At 30.4% G+C, this 24,471-nt stretch overlaps 1 protein-coding gene across 1 annotated transcript in view; it reads right to left on the bottom strand.

The window, feature by feature from the left end:
- The window catches only part of LOC129224081 (DNA mismatch repair protein Msh6-like), a 41,635-nt gene extending 25,982 nt beyond the window's left edge, over positions 1-15,653 (bottom strand). Inside the window, exons 1-10 of the mRNA XM_054858482.1 lie at positions 15,615-15,653; positions 15,420-15,507; positions 11,388-11,447; positions 6,413-6,487; positions 6,198-6,333; positions 5,397-5,533; positions 4,496-4,567; positions 3,646-3,717; positions 3,327-3,531; positions 405-474 (exon numbers count right to left, since the gene is read on the bottom strand). Coding sequence (XP_054714457.1) covers positions 405-474; positions 3,327-3,531; positions 3,646-3,717; positions 4,496-4,567; positions 5,397-5,533; positions 6,198-6,333; positions 6,413-6,487; positions 11,388-11,444 — 824 coding nt within the window. The 5' untranslated portion in view covers positions 11,445-11,447; positions 15,420-15,507; positions 15,615-15,653. The remainder of the gene's footprint in view (positions 1-404; positions 475-3,326; positions 3,532-3,645; positions 3,718-4,495; positions 4,568-5,396; positions 5,534-6,197; positions 6,334-6,412; positions 6,488-11,387; positions 11,448-15,419; positions 15,508-15,614) is intronic.
- Between the last annotated feature and the right edge of the window lie 8,818 nt (positions 15,654-24,471).

Raw genomic sequence — 24,471 nt, 5'->3', positions numbered from 1 at the left:
TCCACGTCATGATAATTTCATAATTTACTCGTCCATCTTACGATAATTTTGCTCTGGAAATTTGTTCTTAAAATTGGAATAGAAAAAGAACTACTTCGAATCTTCGAAAAATCGCTTTGAGGTGCACACCCCCATGCTACAAACTAATTTTGTGCCAAATTTCATGAAAATCGGCCGAACGGTCTAGGCGCTATGTGCATCACAGACATCTTACAGACATCCAGAAAGAGAGACTTTCTGCTTTATTATTAGTAAAGATGAAGTTTTTTTTTCACTGAACAGTATTATTAGTGTAATTTAGTAAGTTTAAAGTTAATAAAGCATTTCCGTGCGAGAAAAAACATAATACAATAATACACAGTGTTTTTCTTATATGTTAAAGATAAGGAGAAAATGTTGCATACCAAATGCAAGCACCTAAGGATTTAAATGCAAGTTCATACTGCTTCAAAGGAGTTTGTTGCAATCTGTCATCTGAAACAATAATAAGTTAATTATTTCAGATCATAAATCAAGTTTACTTATAAATATTAATATATTATGCACTGATAATTAAACAGTATTAGACCCTAATTAAAAAGGGGCAATGGGGCACAATTTAAGCACTCAGAACTTATAAAGGATCACCAAATAGGTATCATCCAGAAACAAAGACAATGTCATACCTGCCAACATTCAAAGAAAAAAATCCAGTAGATTTTTTCAATGTAGCGCAATATCGCTTTTTTCCATGTTATTGAGGGGAAAATAGGGATTTTTTTATAATCTCTTAAAGTACAATCATATGCAAGTTCCTTGAGTCACATGCACAGAGTTAAATTAATGAAAATAATAAATGGAAGAATAAAAGTTAAAGTAATACTTTTTCAATGAAAAGTTATTTAGGGAAAAAAAGAATTTCAATTATCTGTAAAAATTCAATCATAGACAAGTTTTTTTCAGGTCTTCAACAAGATTTAATCTACTTTTTTTCGGCCGCAAAGTGCCCGATAATAGCGGTCGTTTTGTGTACAGGAAGAAATGTTGTAATTAAGCAACATAGGCTTAGCGATGAGTGCGCGAAGCGAGATCGCAAACGTAAACAAGAACTGATGTTGCCAGATTCCAATGTGCTAAAGTTTGAAATTGAGTAGGAAACTTTCAAACCATGCAGTAAAAGCGCTAAAACGATGTAAAAATTTATTTTAAAGGTGTTTATTTATCATTTTCGAGAAAATCCCTAAATGGAGGGATTTTTTTTAGAGATTAATAAAAACCGGGAGATTTTCAATACAAATCGGGAGACGGGGAGAAATGTCAAAAATCCGGGAGTCTCCCGGAAAATCCAGTAGAGTTGGCAGGTATGCAATGTAGTAGGGGCTAATCTAACCTGTCGACATCGTATTGCTATGATTACAAGGTTGCCAATCAATTCTGTACTAAAAATTCCCGGTGTTTTCTCTGTATGAGTATGCAGCATGACAAATGAGCAAGCACTGATATTTGTATAAGAAAATTAATATCCTAAAAGTTTCATTATAGGGGGAAAATATAAGTTAATAAATTAAAAAGGAGAAAGTGAAGAAGAATTCATTAAAACTCTGAAACAATAGCATGGTGACTGAATATTAATACAGTAAAACCTGTAAAGTTGATCACATTTGTAAGTTGACCACCTGTCTATGTTGACCGCTTTTGTCAGGAACGGAATTAGTCCTATCTTATATAATGAAGGAAAAACTCTGTAACTTGACCACCTCTCTATCTTGACCACCTGTCTATCTTGACCACTAATGAACACCAAGTTTGGATTGGAGTATTGAAAAAAACCCTTTGTAAGTTGACCACTTGGTTTATTTTTTAAAATTTTATTCAGCAAATTATTATTATTATTATTATTATTTTCATTATTATTATTTTAAGCTTTCCAAGAATATTTCTGATGCCAGACCAGCATTTTACCAACTAAATGAAACAGCAGCATAACTAAACCTGCTTTTGAGTTTAACCACAAAGGAAAACTACTAAGAAACCTCTTATTCCCCAAACTTGTTTTTCTTCTGTTGTTAAGCGAAAAATTTGTAATTTTTGATTAGCTATACATTTTTAGGAACTATTAATATAAAATGAGTAACTTTTCATAAACAATAAGGCCTTTTTTTTTGATCAATTTACTGAAATTTTAAATTTGCACGACACATTATACGTCATTCTGGGAAAATAATCTCTAAAAATATTTGAATAACATCTTAAATTATTGCTTCAAAGTAATGCTAAACAATGAAAGTGAGTTAAACAGAAAGAGTAGGTGTCAATTGCAAGAATTACAAAAGGTGTCATGGTGCAAGAATTCCAAAAAAAAAAAAAAAAATCATTACCCCCTTTATAAGTTGACCACCTGTCTAAGTTGACCACCAAAGTACTGCACCGCAAGTGGTCAACTTACACAGGTTTCACTGTATTTAACTTTTTATCTTTAAAAAAAAAAAGCCTTCTCTTAACCGTTTATTGCTTGGACGTTAAAAGAAAAAAAAAATGCAAAAACTAGCTAACAGTAAATATTGATGAAATATTGATGTATCTAAATTAAATAAGCATAAAATTCAAGAGGCATGTGAAACAAAACATTCACTAATTTTTGATTTTATGAGAGATATTTTAATATTTACCCAAACAAAAAAAATATAAAAATAAAATAAAAACCTTAAAGCAAAATTATTTTTTTTTTAATTTTATTCTACTCATTTCTTTTTAATTTTAACTTTTATTTATTTATTTATTGGTTGCTTATACATTTGGGCATTATTTTTGCAGCTCCCATTTTTTAAATCTTGAAATGCCAAGCATTTTCCAGGTTTTTTTTTTTTTTAATGTCAAAATTCCTTGGATTTTCCCAGTTTTTTTTGTGGAATTTTGAACTTCCTGTATTTTTCTTATTTTTTCAGGTTTCAATGTGGTGTGGATACCTTGGATTAGGATCTGCGAAGCCTTCACAATGCTGCCAGGTTAGGCTGCATTTGCTGCAAGTCAGAAAAGTTTGTAAACCCCTGGATTAGATAGCAATTTGAGATAAAAGTCAGATTTCGGGTAATGTGAGATAAATAAACAATCTTGACTGCTCAATGCCCAAAAAGAAAAAAGAAAAGAAAGCAAATTGAACAAAATGATTTTAAAGATAACTATGGGCGTGATTTTGTTGTTTTTGATATAATTTGCATCGGATAAAGAAGTATTGAGTAAACCCCTCTCCCCTCCCCAGTGGAAATTTTGAAATGATGAGCCTGATACAATTCCATTTGGAAAGAAAAAAAATTAAACAGCACAGTAAATAACCTTTCAGCAAATACCTTCATCAAGCATGTTTTTCAAAACATCAGGAATTTCTTCTGCATCTCCTTCCTTGAAGTACTTTTTTTCAGAAAGATACTTCAAGACTTTAGTCGAGTCCCAAAACTCTGATCCCGAGTTCAAAGCTTCCTTAGGAACACTACTTAAATTATTAATCAGCAGTTGCAAAGTGGCTTTAGAAACAGATGACCTCTCATAAATAATCTGAAAATTGCGGGGGAAAAAAGTAAAACATTTTCTGTAAAGTAACATTTAAAATAATACACATAAATAAAAAGAGAATAGTACACATTTGTATGAATATTAAGATCTTCCTACCTCAACTGGTGGATAAAGTGCTACTAAAGTCAACAATCTTGATCGATGTCGATCATCTTTAAATTGACTAAGCTATAAGAAAACGAAATAAAAGATCAGTGCAAATTGCAAATAAAAAAAAAAAAAAGTTCTAGCAGATTTTTAATAAATTTCAGATACAAGCTCCAAAGTCAGAGAATAAATGAACAAAAATAAAAATACAAATGAAACTGGACCAACCCAAAAGGGGAAAATAAAATCCTGAAAAAGGCAACATGCAAGTAGAAAACAGAACAGACATTTGTTCTCAAGATGAGTTTAAGCGTGCCCCCACTAGATGGCGCTGACACTTAACGGGCATTGACAATTTATGCCTTTTCTGTGCTTAAACCGATGCAGGTGATACATCCACCAATGAATGTCAATGTTTCAAAGTTGGTTTATTTCTGATTGGACTTCGCCCATTTTGACCGCAAGAGGCGCTGATAGGAACCCCTGCATCTACTAATCAATGGCAACGTAATGGAAACAGGGGTTCCCTGTAGCGCCCTCTTCATTGCCATGCGTTTCATCGATTGTTATGGCCAAAAAGAATTAAGTGGGGCCATGGTTCAAGATGCGTTTAGGAAAATCAGGGTTGTCAAGTATTTTCCATGGTGGTAAAAACCTGTCGGAAGAAATAGGCTTCTAACATTACTGTTTAGACATTTGGCTCAATAACTTGAAAAAATGTGTTACGAGACGGTAACAAATAGTAACGTCCGGCATTGCTAACAGCAGATCCTAAAGTGAGTATGTAACTTTTTTAATATAAAAATAATTAACTGTCAAAATGTTTAAAAGTTTCAAAAAATAGCTATACATTACTTACAGTAAATTTTCCAATTGTTGTGTCCACAAAACATATGCCATATTCTAGTTCATTTTCAGAGTCTTCAAAATGCTAAAATTGGAAATATATATTAAACCATATGCATAAAAATTTAAGCAGTTTAATTTTATTTCAAAAGTTTTATATCTTACAAGCAAATGAGACGACATCAAAAGATAGTCGAATGATCCAAAATTTTCCAGTAATCCAAAACTCATTTTTGTTTTCTTTCTTAGAAAATAAAAAAATCTTCCTAATGTTGTTAAAAAGCCCCTCAACTCCCGCCAAGTTAAAATTAATTTTAACCACAGGAATTGTCCCATCCTGGTTTTTACTGTAAACATATAAAACTGCAACCCATTACAGAACATTCAAGAAATGGAAAATGTCTTGTAAAAATGAGAAAACTAACAAATGTAGTTCTTTAAAATAGGAAATGATTCATTTCCACACATAATAGATCTTTAAGAAAGATAACAAATCTCACTAATTCTATTATCCTGAATAGAAAATATGATTTTAAAACAGTAAAATTTTAATTTCTAAGACTGAGCTGATTTTAGATCTTACACACAAGTGAAAATAAAGGAAAAAAAGAAGGAAAAGATAACAAAAGAGAGAAAGTAGATTAACGACAACAGTTAATTTTTAAAAGCAGTGGTATAGTTTATATTTGAAAAGTTCAACTTAAGTAAAGTAGTTAAGAAATATCAATTGTAAAACTGAAAATGAGAAGTTTAATATTTTAGAAAGGCACAAGTCTGAAAAACAATTAATATGAGGTATGACTAAAATTACTTGAAATAAATATGTTATTTAACACAAGTACTTGAATTCTTTTGAATAATAATATTTTGAACGATTTTTTTTTTAATTTATTTAAAACAAAACAAAAACAAACCTTTTCACATATAGCTAACAAAAAATTATTTTCTGGTCCCATAGGTTCTTCTTGATATGTTAAAGTTCTTGTTCCTTTTGTTGTCACTTGGCAAATTTCTCGATTTACAACTTTATCAAATTTTGTTGGTCGATTCACTAAATGAAAAGAGAGAATGAGAAAAAAAAAAGCATAAAGTTTGGAGGATATGTGAAAGAAATAGGTAATGCACATTTCTATATGTTTATTTTTTTGGGACAGAAAGGAGAACTACTATTTAAAGGAACAGTAAAAAATATATTTTTCAAACGGAAAAGATTTATAAAATATAAAAAAGATCAATTCGCAATAAAATACAAACTATGACTTTTATCACAAATTAACTTGAATTTAACAAATTAAAACTTTTTTTTTTCAATATTTTGTGTCATGCAAATCATGCTTTTTTTTTCTTGCCCATTTATACAAAATGACATACAAGGTAGTTTCTTGAAGAGGAAAAGCTTGAAGTAATACATTAATTATTACATTAATTATTGTTATAAGCAGGAAAATATAACTATAATGTATAAACTTTACAAAGACATGCTATCTTTATACTTTAAATGCATATCAAACAAAATACATTAACTTCTACAAAATTAAAAAGACAATTATACGTTAAATGAAATTAATTTCCTTTCTAAAAGATTAAAAATTTACTGTTTTATTTCATTTCAGCTAAATAAAAGTCGTAGTAAACAAAAATACGCTTATTAAACGCACCAGAACTAAAAATTGAACAGATTGGGGAGAAAATAATAAAAAAAATTTCTCACTTACTATTTTTGCAACGCTCTTCCATCATTTGAGGTGTTTCGGTTTGTTCCACTCGAGCCACTTTATAGCCTTTCTGAACTAAACACTCGGAGAATCGGCCATAAGCGATTTCCGGAAATCCTGAATGTGCAAATTCTCCCTTCAAAAATAACATATTGTTATACATTTATATCAGTGCTAAAAAGAACTTAAGAAGAAATAAATATAGCAATCCTCACTTTCATAAATGACAATCCAAGCTCTTTCACACCAATAACGGCATCCATATGGTAAAGTTCATAAAACTTACCAACCTATAGAATGATAGAAACAATTTTGAAATAAAGGAAATTATTAAAATCAGAATGCTAATTTTAAAGAACAAGATGGGATAAAGCTGAAGGATTTATTAAAAAACAACAGTTCAAGTTTTTAAAAATATCCCAAGAAGTAAAACATCCAAAACCCTAGACCGGAAAATTACTTGCCACCTGGCGACTAAACATCTTATTTTGGCCACTAAATAAGATACTCAACGGGACAATTCTTAAAACCCAACCTGACTAGAGATATAATTACTATTTTTTTGAAATATATATATATATATATATATATATATATATATATATATATATATATATATATATATATTTTCAAAATAAGTCATTTCTATTTTGAAGCACTTAGGTTGTGATGTAAAAACGATCACAAGTTTACATAGTATTTCATATCGCCTATAGATTTGAAAGGGAACACAAGGACTTGCAAGAGCAAACAAGCAGGCATGTAAGGGAATGTGGGGCCAAAAAAAAAAAAAAAAGTTAAGTATATACTCAGCTTTTAGCACCCTATCTAATAATATTTTAACTATGTAGTAGCACATGTAGTATATCCAGTCAAGAAAAACTTACCTCGGAAAATCAAAAAATATAATAACATGAGCAATTTTCAAATGATACTGATATAATATTTTGATGTACGTCAAAAGTTACTTTCGTTATTATTAAATGATAAACTTTTTGTTATTAATATTTTAAATATTAATTGAGACCTACTAATATTCAGTGTAGTATTTATTTGTTTAATATTAAGCTTATGTGTATTTTAATTGCTTTGTACAGTTAGTCAAGTGCATGGGGTGGGGGGGCAAAGTGAAATACAGTTCATTTCATTTGTTTTTTCAATATTTTATCAAGTCACTTATGTATTCATTTATTAATTATTTCATTTACATTGCTTCAGTTAATAATTTTCTTATTTATTCATTTATTTTCTTATTCATTCACTATTTTATTAACTGATTTATTTTTCTCATTTAAAACCTTATTTATTTATTTATTTGTTTGTTGTTTCATTTCCTTTTCATTTATTCTTATATTTACTCATGTATTTGATCAAAAATATTGTTTATAATCAAATAAAAAAATTTCCACCTTTTTGGGAGGTACGAATTAATTACCAAAAATATAAATAATGTTTCAATGCCAGTTTTATTATAAAATCTATTGTTCTTTCTTTATCTACCGTTCTTTTCAGAACAAATTTCCAACTTGTTCATTTTGGTAAAAGTGAGTTATCTTAACTATTTCACTTTGCCTTACATCATTCTCCTACTAAAGATTCAGACATAAAGATTTGGTTAAGGAAAAAAGAAGGGGAAAAAAAGGAAATGAATGAAATTGCAGTTAGTGCTCACATGCCAGTATTTTCTTAAACAGCTTAGACTTTAGTGCCTTTTTGCTTTCGTGAAAAAAGAAGTGGGTACTAATGATAAAAGAAAAAAGCTACTAAACTAAAACTGTCTACCTACCCTTCTTTAAAACTAAGAATGGCAAAAGATCAATAGGAACTTATTTGGACCTGGTAACTCGATTGTAAAACTGAGCATTCAAATTGGAGATTAAAAGTGTGTACACAGGAGTGTACTATTTAAAAGATACATAAAAAACTTTGGTTCAAATCAAGAATGAGAAGCATTGATTTCAAAATTCAATGAGCCTACTTTTAACTGTTGTTACATGCAATAATTTCAGTTACATTCCTGTTACATTCATACATCAAAAAATAATGTTCAATTTGAAAAAAAAAAACTTACACCTTTTCACAATAAACAAACTTTGCATTAACAATGGGGGGGGGGGGGGACACTCAGCTACTTTCAGATGGTAACAAGCATTCACCAGATGTCCTGTTTAATTCTTTTTTCTAATTTGTTTTTACTTCCATTACACAAATTGTTTCACAGCTAGCAGTACCAGCTTTGTGAAGTGCTTTTATGCCACTTTAGATATATTATGTAATCAGTGGTGTAGTGATAGACAGCAGTGTTCTCATAGGGTTATACTCCATACACGCTGTATATTCTCCAACATTTTTAAGACACATAGCGCCTCCAGCTTCAGAAAATTTTATATTATGACATATCGTGTAGGGTAGACCGACCAGTGAATGAACAGTTAAGCACAATTTCATTTTTTGAAAATCCTAGTAATTTTAAATTTTATACAATACAGATCGTAATAGCTAAAACATTTTAATTGATCTATGTAAATATCTGTAAAAAATCGTGGGAACTTAAATGGTACCGCTTCCGACATTTTTAGGTGTTTAAAGAAAAAATGGCACAACGACCCAGTGAATGAACACCTCGAACCAGTAAATGAACACAAATTGGTCCAGTGAATGAACATGATAAATTTTGATTCAAAAAGAAACTCAGTTTTTTTGAGATCTATCTATCTATCTAACTATCTATATCTATTTATTTATCTATTTATCTAACTATCTATATCTATTTATTTATCTATTTATATAACTATTTATATCTATCTTTTTATATCTCTATCCATCTATCAATATACCTTTCTATCTATTTTTCTATCTACACATCTATCGGTCTATCTCTATGTCTATTAACCCATTTGTCAATGTACTTATCTATTTTTCTATCTATCTACTTATCTGTATTTAGCTACCTATATATTTATCTATCTACTTATCTATCTATCTATGTACTTATCTATTTTTCTATCTATCTACTTATCTATGTACTTATCTATATATCTATCTACTTATCTATCTATCTATCGTATCTATCTATCTCTATGTCTATTTACCTATTTATCAATGTACTTATCTATTTTTCTATCGATCTATCTACTTATTTATCTAATTATCTACTTATTTATCTACTTACCTACTTATCTATCTATCTATTTACTTATCTATATATACTTATATGTCCACTTATCTACTTATTTATCTATATACTTATCTATCTATGTATCTACTTATCTATCGATTTATCTACTTATCTCTCTACTTATCTATATATCTGTCTATCTATCTACCTATCTCCTTATCAGTATATCTACCTATCTATATCTATCCACCAATCTATATATATATATATCTACTTATCTATATATCTATCTTTGTATGTATTTATATATCTATCTATCTACTTATCTGTCTATCTATGTATGTATCTATACATCTATCTATTTATATATTGTATCTATCTAACTCTATGTCTATTTACCTATTTATCAATGTACTTATCTATTTTTCTATCTATCTACTTATCTGTATCTATCTATATATGTATCTATATATCTATCTACTTTATCTATCTATCTATTTACTTATCTATATATATATATATATATACTTCTCTGTCCACTTATCTACGTATCTATCTATGTATCTACTTATCTATCTATCTGTCTATCTATCTACCTATCTATATCTATCTACCTACTATCTATCTCTATATCAGTCTCTCTACCTAGCTATCTATCTCTATATTAGTCTCTCTATCTACCTATCTATTGACCACAACCTATCTATTTATCTATCAATAAATAGACCGATCTATCTATCTACCTACCTATTCTATCTCTATATTTATCTACCTATGTATTTATTTACCTCTTATTTTTTATATATCTATTTCTATATCTTCCTTTATCTATTTATCTATCTATATACAAACATACATATCTACCTATCTATTCTCTCTCTTTGTAAATATATTTCTATTTCTCTATCTGTCTATCTACCTGTCTATCTATCAAGAGAGATAAAGATACAGAAAGATAGATGTAGGTAGGTAGGTTAATATACAGATAGAGATATAGATAGATAACAGATAAAACACAGGAAAAAGTGCATTTTTTACAAAGACAAAAATAAAGAAATTATAAAATATATAATGAAATACATAAAAAAATAAGCATATAAAACTATCTGCATTACAAAAAAGTACGAAAATGAAAATATCTCAAAGAAACTTCAAATTTCTTTTTAAATCAAAAGAAATTTTGCCAGTGTTCATTCACTGGGTTTTCGCAATTTTTCTTACCCAGTGACTGAACATCCCTCTACCTGAAAATCTACGCATTCTGCATTGACTGAAACAATTTAAATTCATAGCCTAAACATGTATACTTAATTTTTCTTTCGTAGAGTCAAAAAATAAAATTTATCGATAAAAATAATATGTATCAAAATAATTGCTAGCACGAAACCAGCCTTATTATTTTGAAAGAGAAAGAACGATTCAAGGCAGTAAAATTTTCAAATTTTTTCCAGGAAAAAAATATGTATCCAAAGTAACCAATCAGGTGTCAGATAGCTTAGAATATCAATGGAGAACGTTTTTGTGGTGAATTTATTCAGAAAAAAATTTGGAAGCTTATTTTTTTTTAAAAAAATGATGCGCTGTTCATTCACTGGGTGGTGTTCACACACTGGTCGGTCTACCCTATATGATCGCATACACATATTGTGCATAGCTAATTACTGGGAGTATACCCTCAGAAAAATTGATGGGAACATCACTGGTGATAGACAGAGGGGAGGAAACAACCCCTTAGCCTATAGTTTAAATATACATCTCCAATCTTAAACTGTTATGACCAAACAAAACTTTTGTGTGCTCACAGCACAAAGTTAGCATTTAATAACTCTAGAGCTTGATCATTTTTGTTTTCATAACGTTATCCACATTTTTAAATGACAATTACTTCGTTTGGTGAATGTGAATTGTTTATTGTAAAAAAGAGCAGCATTTGATTAGTAACACTGCAAGATTGTCTTTAGACATGTACTTGTATAACTTTGACAAACATCCTGCCTTAAATTTTAGCTCTTGCAATACAGTGCAAAAGAAAACTACTTATAGAACATCAAATAAAAAACATTCATACATACTTTAAAGAACAAGACTGTATCATAATGATCTATTTTCATATCCCACCATTGCTTCATGGCCTAAAAAATATACATAAATGAATTCACCGAATTACTATATGAAATGATCAATAATATAAAATAAATTCTAATCCACAATGAATTCTCCGCAATTATGGCACTGTGTCTATATATAAAAAAAGGCCTTTCTTACTCGTTAATGGTTTTGGTAACAATGAGTTAGTTCACCCATTTACATGTGCACTTTTTTTCCCCCAAGTTATTACTGATTACGTCCATTTTCTAATTCAGACAAACACCAAAGTTGGAAAAAAAGCTGCTAATTGAATGTCTAAAAAAAAAAAACAAGTGTAACATTACATTGGAAAAATTAATTTCATTGCAAGGAAAATAGCCTGCAGTTACAATGTAACCCTTCCTTTCTGCCCAAAATGTTTTACACTTTTAATGGTCTTTTTATCATTTTTTCCCCCCTTTTCTGTATTGCATGCTTTTAAAAGCTAAGTTTTGGCACTCAAATATTTAAGTTACACGAGTTTAGTACAAGTTGAAACTATTCTTATTTTATTATTATGACTTGCAAACACTTAACATAAAATTTTAATTGCTCCTGGGTAGGTGCCCTCTCTCCTGGGCCTAGAGGTTGTGCCTCTGCTTGCCCATCCCTAACTTAAGTCCTAACCACACGTAAGGCTACACTTCCACTACCTTTTATCCCTCCTTAAAGGTTGGGCAATCATCAGACCAGTGAGGGAGTTGAGAAATTGCGATTAGAAAGAATGTCTATCCTGGAGTCCCTCAGAGAAAGTAAGCGCCGAAACTTAGTAATTCACACATGTGACAGCAGATATCTATCTTTAACAGACCTCACTGATAAGGAACTTTTATCTAATTAAAAAAATTATAGATTATTCCTCATGTGGTAATCAACTTTGATACTATGGCTGCCAACATCAAAACCTGAAAATTAGAGAGATTTATGATTAAAATTAAAGATACTTTGCATAAATAAATGACAGAAAAAATTGAGTGTAAGAGGGGCTTTTTAAATACAGTGTGCTCTCTATTTAACGACTTTCAAGGGACCACAAAAAATCGTCCTTAAGTAGAATGCGTCCTTAAATAGAATGCTTTTAAAGCTACAGTGAAACATCTGGGACCATGAAAAGTAATCTTTAAATAGAGAAAGTCGTTAAATAGAGCATCGTTAAACAAAGATCCAACTGTATAAGTAGGCAATTCTTAAATAAACCTGTACAGGAGTCGAAATTCCGTGATCAGAAATCCGTCAAAGCCCGAAATTCGGAAATTGAGATTACCAGTTATTACTTTTCTAAAGTTAAAAACGAAAACTTTAGGCTTAAAAAAATGTTTTAAAATACGTATAAGTTATTTTTCTTTTATAAGTGATAATTTTTTTGTGGCAGGTAAAAACTAAGAAAGTCCAGTGAAAACCCAGGAATGTTTAAACACATTTTTTAGAGCATAGGGGTTCCCTTAGTGGCTGATGAGAGGCGAGGATTGCCGTGAAATGTTCTGAGTATCAATGCATATAACAGAGATAGGCTAGGATGCCATGAGAAAATTCTGATTCTTCAAAGGGTGTCACAAATCGACAAAGTTTAGGAACCTCTGTTTTAGGTAATAAAAATTTTAAAAAGAAAGCAAAAGGAAATAAATAAGTTTCAAAAATAATCGGACACATACAACTTTCACAATTAAGTATGAAAAGACTTTGTTTTTGAGACCATGATAGTTTTACTGTAAAGATTTGTTCCCAAAAATTTAATGAAAGGGAATTTTGTAGTTTTGATGAAAATTCAGGAAATACTTCATTGGGGAGCTTGGGAGAAGGAATCAAAATTCAGGAGTGTCACAAACAAAAATTGGCAGAGTTGGTAGCTAATTATACTATTTATTTCATACAGCCTTCCAAAAAAAATTTTCACTTAATGCAATTGACCTTTATAACTTAGATCAGAGGCGGCAAATAGGGGGAGCGAGAGGGGGCGGTTGCACCCCCAAATTTTTCACTAAGAATAATAAAAAACGGCTAATTTCAATTTAGATAACTTAGAAAATTATTTGCTTGCATTTTAAGAACAGAAAAAAGATGGAGAATAATTGTTTGCCTTAACTAAAGAAATAATCTCTTCATATGGGTTAAATATTTCAAACATGCGTACTCTATGTTATGAAGGTGCATATTGTATGAGATGCCCGTACAGTATTGAGACTGCGCAATTATTACGCGTAAACTGCATGTCATTTTACATAAATTTTTTGCTTATATTATAACTTAATGTTTAGCTGGTAAGTGTTCATTGATGCCTATTAAAAACACATTTTAGCAACTTGATGAATTATATGCTTTCATCGAAACTTTTTGTAAAGATATGCTATTTTTGAAAAACATCCCACATCAAAAAAAATACTTTCATATCAACAAATATATCTTGAGGCTCTTTACTTGACAATCTCTAAGTGACACAAGATGGTATTCAAGAGTTGAATCAATAAAAGCCCCCTGGAAGATTTACTGGGAAGCGACCTTTTGAATGCTAGAAAATCTGATGTCATTTTAAATATGTATGACTTTGTTTGAATTTTTGTTTACTTTATTTATACTGCGGAGCGTTTTTTGAACAATACTACACTCTATCACAAAAATTTTAATCCGCTAACCTTAATTCTTGAATTGACATTTGAAACTCTTAGCAATTTTCACACTAATGCATGCTTGGGCCCTTGGACAAAGTGTAAAACTTTGTGACAGAACTTTCCATAACAGTTTTTACTGTATGCCAATGCCAATGTAGAAGAGGTGACAAAACCACATGAAGTTTTAGTCAAAGTATTAAATCACTATTTTGAATAAAATGATCAATTCAGCTTCTCAAGAAATTGAGACAGTATTTGATGAGATATATTTATCATTGGTCTGTTCAATATTATGTAGATCGGTTATAGAAAGGGAAAAAGAAAATATTACACTTATAAGTAAAATTTATAGCATGAGGGAAGAGGAATTGTTTTGTGAATTGCGACTATACTTTTTAATGACGCTAAATAAATACTAGCCCAATTTAAAAAGTTTTCTTGGTTATTTCAAAGATTGAATTTGAAGGAAATGTGTTTTTTAATATAACTTTCTTGCTTCCATTGTTTTTTTGGCTATTTCAATCAGGTCACTCATTTTATAGTAGATAACTTTTGTGTCTCAACTTCAATCTTGCTTTATTGTTTTTAACATTAAAACCATTTTATTATCACTTCCTGTTAACCAATATGTATTTTATACCGTACTGAGGAATTTCATGTTCAAAAAACTCAACCCCCCAAACGAATTGCTGAAATGCCATCCCTGACTTAGATGGTAAGTACTATTATGTAAACAGCACAGAAAAGTCTTTAAGAATAGATTAAGGAACATCCGTAAGTTAACACTTGCTTAGCTTTGACACTTTTCATGTTCCCTTGGAGTGTTGAATTACAGCAAAACCTTGTTTATTTGGATATCTGAATTAAGTTCATGTTTTAAAAAAATTAAAAATTATAGTACCTAAACATTAAGAACATAACTACAAGTCAGCAATTATTCGCTTTATACTTTGACTACATGTAGAAATCTTGCACAGTTCATATAATAAACTATAGTACAATACAAACAACACTGCAGCTAAATTGTAAGGATAAAGCTTTAGATTGACCGTGCTAATGAAACACAAGTCTGAGCCAGAAGACAGCGGACCAATTCTTTATTAAAAATTATGTAAAAAATGTTTTAATATTTCTGTATGTTTTTTAAACAATTTGAGGCAATTTTGTTGCAAAATAGTTTTTGTCATTGAAGTATGGCTATTTAAGGATTTGTGTTGCTTATTACTCGCATACTATCCGGATTTTTGATCATCCAGACTGCCTCTGATCCCAACTAGTACGGATAAAAGAGGTTATATTGTAATTAAGTTTCACTGAAAATACAAAAGTAAGAGCAAAAAAAAAAAATATTTCAAGTAAATGACACGATACCGGAGTGAGATTCTTCTTAAAACTTTCTGGCACATATAACGTTCGAGGATTATAGTCTGGATCTAATTTTCTTTTCCCAAATTTATCTCTGCAAAAAAAAAAGTATTTAGTTAAATTGTTATTTTGATGCGAAGGAAAGCACTACGTTCAAAGGTAAATCGGACAAACAGAAATATAATAAGGAAGTAAACCAACTTTATTTTATCATCTTTTAACCAGTCAAGGTTGTCATGAAGCCATTCTTTTGCCAGATAACCATTCTGCTCAGTTTCTTCCAATTCATTTGAAGTCCCATTGACTTGTTTTTTCTACAATGCAAGTTTTTGATATGAGTAGCAATTCAGATTCAGCATAAGAATATAGATGTTAGAAAAATAAAAGTGCTAAATTAAAAGAAAAAGAAAAAAAAAACCCCAATAAATGTTTTAACAAAAAAATAAATAAATAAAACTAGTTTTATAGAAATTAGAAAAGCTCAGAAGAGAAGCATATTTAACAAAAAGAAAAAGGATAACTAAAAACCCCCAATTAACTAAGTCTCGAAATTTATAGCAAAATTGAAGGGTTCACATAAAAACTTCATTATAGCCTTAATTTAATTTTAATGAGCTAAAGAATACTCAGAGTCATTCCATTTCAAATCAGGCAGGCAGGTATGAAAAGTGTCATATGACCATCACCGATTTTTTTGAAAAAAATACAGTAGTTACAACTAAGGTACATATGAACTATCCCAAAAGGATTTTGCAAGAAAAATTTTTTTTCTTCAGTTACAGCCTATTAAAATTCTGCACAAAATCCGCCATTTTGGAAAAAACCGGCAAAACACTCCATTTGAAATGGACACTACTTCAAAAGTATTTAACCTATTCGAATAATTCTTTTTTCTAAAAATAAATAAGGACCCATATATCCTCTAGACATCGTTTTCGAAAGTTTAGTTAAGTTTTTTGATAAAGAAAAAAATTCATTTTTGCCGCCAAAAAACTGCATTTTTACCAATTTTATGATTTTTTTCTCCATGAAAAAAAAGTTTTTTTTACTAAACAGAGATGGCAGTCTAAAGCCCTTATATGATAGTTTCATAACATATTTTATTAGAATCTTTGAGTGCATACAGCCTTGTAAATAAAATTTGAAAATTTTCAAAAATTAGCGATTTTTGAAGCAATTTTACTCAAAAAACCCATTTTTTTAAAATCTAAAAATTGGCTCATTTGTACCCCATATAATGCTTAACTAGTGGATAGACACCGCATCCGGTATTTTTTAACATAAAATGTTTTATGATTTTTTGAAAGTGACCTTATCGACCATGGCATGCATGTAAAATAAAAATGTCTAATAATTTCAGTCACTGAAAATCTGATTATATTAATGCCTAATAGCTACAAAAACGGTGCACTTTATCAGGAACAACTAAAATCTTACTGACTTTTAATAATATATCAGTAACAAACTGCTTTGGATGATCCAGTCAATTCGTCTTTTTGTAAGACTCTGTGTGTAGTTTATAGGTAGAAGAGCCTTTGGTGATTATATTAATGACTAGCTATGATAATGATGTACTTTATCAGTAACAGTTAAAATCTTTCCTTTTTTTAAAAATAAATATTAGTTTATTTCGTCTTCAAAGCTATGCATTCACCGTTACTTTCATATGCAGCAACAAATCATATTTTTTCTATTTCAATAGTCATTCTCTTCAACTCAATTACACGACAGGGGAAATCATCAAAGGGAAGAACAATACAATGCATTTAAAACGATTAATTTTAATTTCGTGCTTTGGTTGTCATTGGCGAATGTTGTCACATAATTTTTGGATCCTACCTCGTATGATTACTTTTATACGTAAGAATATTTATACTAAATTCAAACCGTAAAACTCACTTGTAGTTTAAGAATTTAAAAAGCCCACCTGTTTTATGAGAGAAGTAATCAATTGAACATAGTTGTAAGTTGAGGTAACCAAACAGATCTCACTAAAGGTGACTATTATAGCCAGGGATCCAATTTCTAACAAAAGAAGTGCAGGATCCCTATAGTCTTCAGAACTTGTTTTAATGCTTAAGTGGCCTGAATTCGGTCAAAAATACAAAAATTAGAGTAAAACAAATAAGGAAGTATGGGAGCTCAGCTCCCATAGCAATTAGGCACTGATCAACAGAAAAATATATTTATATAACGAAATACAAAAAGGCGAATTGACTGGGTCATCAGATATTTTGAAAAAAAAAAACTGCTGGGTTTTATTCAGAAAGGCATAGGAATGATGTGAAAAAAAATTGGACTTCATATTCGAATTCAGTTTTGCGTTATTTTGGTTTTACTACAAAATTTCAAGGTGTAAGAACGCTTTTGGGAGCCACTGAATTAGTCATTAATATAATAACCAAAGGCTCTTTTATCTAAAGGCTACACACAGAGTCTTACAAAAAGACGAATTGACTGGGTCATCAAAAGCGGTTTGATATTGCTATATTATTAAAAGTCAGTAAAATTTTATTTGTTGCTGATAAAGTGCACCATCATTGTAGCTATTAGGCATTAATTCATTAATATGATCAGATTTTCAGTGACTGAAATTATTAGAAATTTTTTATTTTACATGCATGCCATGGGCGATAAGGTCACTTTCAAAAAATCATAAAACATTTTATGGGAAAAAATACTGGATGCGGTGTCTATCCACTTGTTAAGCATTATATGGGGTTCAAATGAGCCAATTTTTAGATTTTTAAAAAATGGGTTTTTTGAGTAAAATCACTTCAAAAATCGCTAATTTTTGAAAATTTTCAAAATTTCAAATTTTATTTCCGAGGCTGTATGCATCCAAGGATTCTAATAAAATATATTATGAAACTATCATATAAGGGCTTTAGACTGCCATCTCCGTTTAGTAAAAAAATCTTTTTTTTCATGGAGAAAAAAAATCATGAAATCGGTAAAAATGCAGTTTTTTCGCGGCAAAAATGAATTTTTTTCTTTATCAAAAAATCTAACTAAACTTTCAAAAATGATGTCTAGAGGATATATGGGTCCTTATTTATCTTTAGAAAAAAGAATTATTCAAATAGGTTAAATACTTTTGAAATAGTGTCCATTTCAAATGGAGTGTTTTGCCGTTTTTTTCCAAAATGGCGGATTTTGTGCAGAATTTTAACCCATTAAGCGCCAAGTCTCCCATTTTGGGAACCTTCAATTAAGATTTTTTTCTTCATCAAGTAATTAAGATATCATTTTGAAATTTTTTAAAATGAATGATAGAGAACCAAACTTTACTGGTAATTTTTTCAAAAAGGTTTGGAATGTAAATTCCTTTTTGGAAAATTTTTAAATTTTGCGAAAATTTCTTGTTTTTGCATTACACGGGGAAAAAATTCCCTAAAAATAATAAATGCAAAGGCAGGAAATTAGGAAGATGGAATATGAAGCTCAGTAGACCTTTTTTCAAATCACAACAAACAGGGGCCAAGGAAAATAATTTAAAGTAGTTTTAGAGGACTTTATATACTGAAGTCCCAAAATGGGAGACTTGGCGTGTTCTGATTAGCAGAGCAAGTCATGCCCAGTAGAAATCGTCTTCACCCATTTTTGCACCAATGAACTCTCCCCTTTTTTCCTGTTGAAGCCACAGCCCCCTTTGTAGTTTCTCATTGTAAACACTCTTTTGTTGTTCAAGGTCAAGAGCAGGTGCTTTTATCAAAACAAGTAACATTCCATTCGTTTAGAAGAAAGTTCTGAAAAAACAGGGGTGCCAATCCTCCCTAAGGAGGATGACGTATCTCTCTGAATTTCTTCAGATCACGAAAGAGATTCCCGTAAAAGTAGATCAAATTCCCTTTAAAACTATTCCTCCCCCCCTCCATAAAGCTATTTTGTAGCTCAGTCAGATCCATGCTCCCCTCCCCCTTGAGGGTGCTCCCTCTTCAATTAGGGAGGTTGAATTTCAATAGAGAAATTTCTTCACCTTTTTTTTTTCTTTTTTTGAAATAAAAAATGTAGAAAGAATTTTTGACTTTGCTACGAGCTTCAAACACTATTAAAATAATATATTTTAGCTTAAAACAAGAAGATGAGTGCAGTATCACTTGTTTGTGAATCGCCAAATTCTTTTCAGATAGTTGAGAAAAAAAAACTTTAATCGAAATCGTTTAGATCACAGATAATGCGATAACTGTCTCACTTTATATTTTTACCATTTATCGTAATTTGTTGGATGAAATCGGAGAAAATATGACCGTTGATAATTCCTCAATGAGAAGCATGCTAGACATTTATCTCTAAAAACATTATGATGATGAATAAATCATGTCATCAAACATGTTGTAAAGCAACCGAAATGTTGACAGCAAAAAAACCCTTGCCTATAATAACACTATTACACCATCAGGGAGCCCAAAAATATCTTAGTTCCATTTTATAAGATACATTTTATATAGTGCTTCATGTCATTGTCATTTACCATTGCTCGATCCCCCTACATGGTTAATAGAAAAAAGCTACCTCTTCTCTTTTTGTGTATGAAAATCCTAAGACTTTTTGCTAAAAGGTAGTAAAATGTGTGGGAAAAGTTCCGTTTTGTACAAAAATGTATAAGAAGAAGAAATGCAACAAGAATGAAAACCAGATACGGAGTGATGTACGGGCAGAAGAAGCGGAGGGGAGACATTCTTAAGGGTCCCAACGGCTCAAGAAATTGAAAATAACTACCATACTAATACTTATTAATGTTGCAAATATACATTGCTAGCCTCTGGGGCTGGCCTCCACAGCTTTTGTTGCAAGAGGGTCCACAATGTATAGCTTTGGGTGTCATGAAATTTAAAAAATCTACATTTTAAAGCTTGAATATGTTGAATATGTACATAAAGTACCAATACCTAGCCATATTAATTACATAAAAACGATTTTAGGGCTTTCTAAATGGATTTAGCCAGAAATTATTCAAGTATCAACATAGTGGCAGGGATATGTATGTTGTCCCCATTAAACGCCAAGTCTCCCATTTTGGGACCATACCATATCTCCTAACCTAATAAATATTTTTGAGAAATTTCAGCTACATATGATTAGAGATGTGCATTGAATATCAAAACACATGAAAACTTAAGTATTTTTAATGTGGTTCATATAGCGGCGCTTAATGGGTTAATAGGCTGTAACTGAAGAAAAAATTTTTTTCTTGCAAAATCCTTTTGGGATATTTCATATGTCCCTTAGTTGTAACTACTGTAATTTTTTCAAAAAAATCGGTGATGGTCATGTGACAGACCCTGCCTGATCTGAAATGGAATGACTCTCAGTAAAAGGAAAAGGGGATTGAAGCTAATTATGTTAAAGTCATATATTTGCTATATGTGGCTTCACTATAACTGGGATTGACTGTATTAAACATTGAAAATAAAGTATCAATTTTTAGTTTACGGAAACAACCGATAACAATAGATAATGTGTAAGAAACACAAAGAAGAGCTTACATACAATATTGAATATTATCAAATTATTTTCTTAACTCAATAATACAATATTGAGTTCATGAAACAACATTTGACAACTTTTATAAAAGTTATTAACAACGCTACTTGGTATAACCAAAATCAACAGCAAAGAACACAAATTTATTGAGAGATCTAACACAAAATGATAATAGGAACATGCCACAAAAATTGGTAAAGCAATTAAAAATTGAAATTGTCATCGTAATAATTTGCAAAGTCTTTTTTTAACATACACACATTAAAAAATGAATGAGAATTCAATAGCCGGTTAAAAAAAATTTTTAAGACCCGTGGATAATCCCAACTATGGATGAACCGACCTCGCTAATCGGGATTTTACAGTATTATTTTTATTATAAGCAAAAAATTGTGCCGACTCCAAATTTTTCGATGACAGTTTGTCACGTTCACTGCACATTACACTAACTGCTCTCAAAAGCCACACAAAAATATTTCCTGACTTATTAAAACAAAACCTCGCATAAACTTACAGGGTTCATACTCAATTTGGATAAAAAATTTCCATGACTTTTCCAAGACTTTTTCAGGACTTCATAAAATTTTTCATGACTTTGTTACACGAAGAGAATAGTACTATTTAACGTAAAACTTAACAATTTCCGGAAATGGGCATTAGAAAAATTGTTACATGAGTGCCACTACCTCATTGGAGCACTTACTTGTGACTGAAAAAATATCAGTGCACACTGCAGAAACTAATACAAATTATTCTTATTTGTCTGTATCATACAAATTCAAGCAAAATAAAAATATAGTGAATGCAATACACTGATGCTTAAATGTCTAACAAAGATTTAATAAATAGGGCCGAATAGTAATGCATGGGACAGAAATTGAATGAGTCATTACTAAGTTTCCAATAATAAATTTAATTGTACTTTGGTGACAATAGTGCATCTAATCATCCATGTAACTTGACAGTATATGCGTTGAATTTAAAAAAAGCCACGTTTTTCAGTAAATTCCTTTTTCTAAACCAGATATTTCAGTTGACCACGAGGATCAGTTTTGCGAGCTGTATGTAAGGCACTACTGTTATAGAGTATTAGATTTCCCCTATTTCTATGTTCTATTGCCTGGCTAAAGTTTTCATTTTCTAAAGTTTTCAACATATTAAGATAAACTCCGGTGAATTTAATAATGAATTTTTTACAAGTAGCTGAAATGAACTCGGATGCAATTAAAATACACTTTTTCAGGGGGCGTGGAAAAAATCAAGAATGTTCAAGTCCACTATTACAGAATACAAAATATAAGAAGTGCTGAAAATAATGGTGAATTCAAAATTAGTGACGCCCCAGTGGTAAAATCACATTACAAAAAAAGGCGAGCGGCTGTTACAGAAGCAGATGAAATTGGATTCCAAAACTCGGATTTGTTTTTGAGATCGTTCAATTTATATGCAATATTACTAAATCACTCAATATTTCTAGCGCTCTTTTAGCTACTGTTACTTTTTTACTGCCCAAGACATTTTTCCATGACTTAAAATAAATTTCCATGACTTATAATGAAAATATTCATTTTCCATGACTTTTCAAGGTCTGAAATTTGTTTATTTTTTTCCATGACTTTCCAGGATTTCCATGACCCGTACGAACCCTGAACTTACAACCAAAAATTTGCAAAATTAGATGAGAGAAAAAACGTGTCCAAATAGTATAGAATAATGCACACCTTTTTTGAAACAGGAGTAGAATTTTTTGAATTAGGAGCTGGAGATTTTGAAAAAGAATTATTTTTTACACCATTCATCTTTGGAGTAGATTGCTTAGAGGATGAAGAAGCCTTTGGACAACGAAATGCAGCAAGAGAAGGTGATGAAGTTGCTTTGGACGTCTTCCTTTTCTAAAAAAAAAAATCCTTAGATATAGAAACAGTTAAAACTATTCACAACATATCTGAAAATGAAACTTTGTTTTTACTGAAGTGAAATGCGGAAACAATAAGCACTAAAATAAAAGCGAGATAGATGGTAAGAGAATTCTCTTGCAATATTTGTAGCTAGTCATGAAGAATATTTTTCAGTTTATTGAAAAATACAGTACCGTACATATTCGAGTATAAGTCGATCTTGCGTAAAGTCAACTTTAGGAGAAAAATCGGGAAAAAAAATCGAAAACCCGGGTATAAGTTGAGCCCCTGCTTTTCAAAAAAAACGGGAGCATTTTGTTGCTAGTTTTGAATTTCAATGTTATAAAACGGAAGAAAAGGAAATGTTTTGAACATATGTGAAAAAAAGTCAGATTTTTATTCTTTTGCACCAAAACGGTTGGTTCACTTTTGCAATCACAACTTTTGTAAAGGGTTTGATTTCGCTGTTATGATTTTTTTTTACCGGTTGCTTTTATTTTGATTTCATGTCAATGAAATTTAATGTTGTAGCCATATCATATTATTTTTAAAAAATGAGCACTAATTTGCAACTATAGGGAAAATTCGTGAGTATGGCAATCCCTGAACTTTTTGCGTAGTCGGCCATTTACTGTAATTATTTATTCTTTATTTCAGTCAGAGCCCGTATAATCAAAGCAGAATGTTTAAGTATTTACTTCTTTAGCATCTGCTTAATAGGGATGGACAAAAATTGGGAAAATGGTAACGTTTTCAAGTGTTTTTTCTAAGAAAAAACATCGGGGAAAATTTCGAAAATTCTGCTCTGCTTATAAGTCAACTCCAGAACTTTAAACATCATTTTTTGTAGTAAAATTGTAGACTTATAAGCGAGTATATACGGTAATTGTTCACATCACATACAAGTTGGAGTGAGACTACATAACCCTTGAAGTTATGGCTAAAATTTTGCATCAACATAAATCAATGAACTTAACTTACTCCACTTATTTTGAAAATACTTAATTTGTTTTACCTTAATAGGACTTTCATCTTCAGAAAGGTCAGATGGCAATGATTCATCATTAGAAGTGAGAGAAGCATTTTTGTCCGGCTTATATTCATCAGCAGAGTCATCATCATCTGATGGAACTACAATTCTTCTTCTCTTAACTTTAGCAGTAGAATTAATTTCCTGTATAAAATAGGATATGAAATTGAACATAGGTACATAGAAGAATGCCAACCAGCGTAGTCCTAAGAAATTTGTGTTTGAGAAACTTAACATGAAATCAAGGCGTCAAAATTCAAATGAATGCCAAGAGCTGAATGATGAATATTTTAATTCATTTATTTTAACTTTATTTTTTATTTTTGCCATTAAATATTATTTAAAGCTTCGTTAAGATGTAAAATGATCCTCCAAAATCCATTGTTAATCGCCAATGAACCACATTGTTGTAAATCCGCCAGAAACCAACTAAGTTTTTGATACTGCTTAAAATATTTGCTTATTCCAAAAAGAAGACACTACCTGCTTAACTGTTACCACTTAAACAACTTATCTAAAAAAAATCATTTAATTTTTTTTTTTAAGTTTAATATAAACAAAGTTGTTTCCCTTTTTTATATAAAATGAAGTTTCAGTTAATAATTATTAATCTAGTGCAAGATTAACCTGTGCAACTTCTTTT

This window comes from Uloborus diversus, chromosome 6 (genome assembly GCF_026930045.1).
Source record: "Uloborus diversus isolate 005 chromosome 6, Udiv.v.3.1, whole genome shotgun sequence".
In the NCBI taxonomy this organism is placed as follows: domain Eukaryota; kingdom Metazoa; phylum Arthropoda; class Arachnida; order Araneae; family Uloboridae; genus Uloborus; species Uloborus diversus.
The sequence above is the reverse complement of the archived record's forward strand: the minus strand, read 5'-3'. Positions and strand labels throughout refer to the sequence as shown.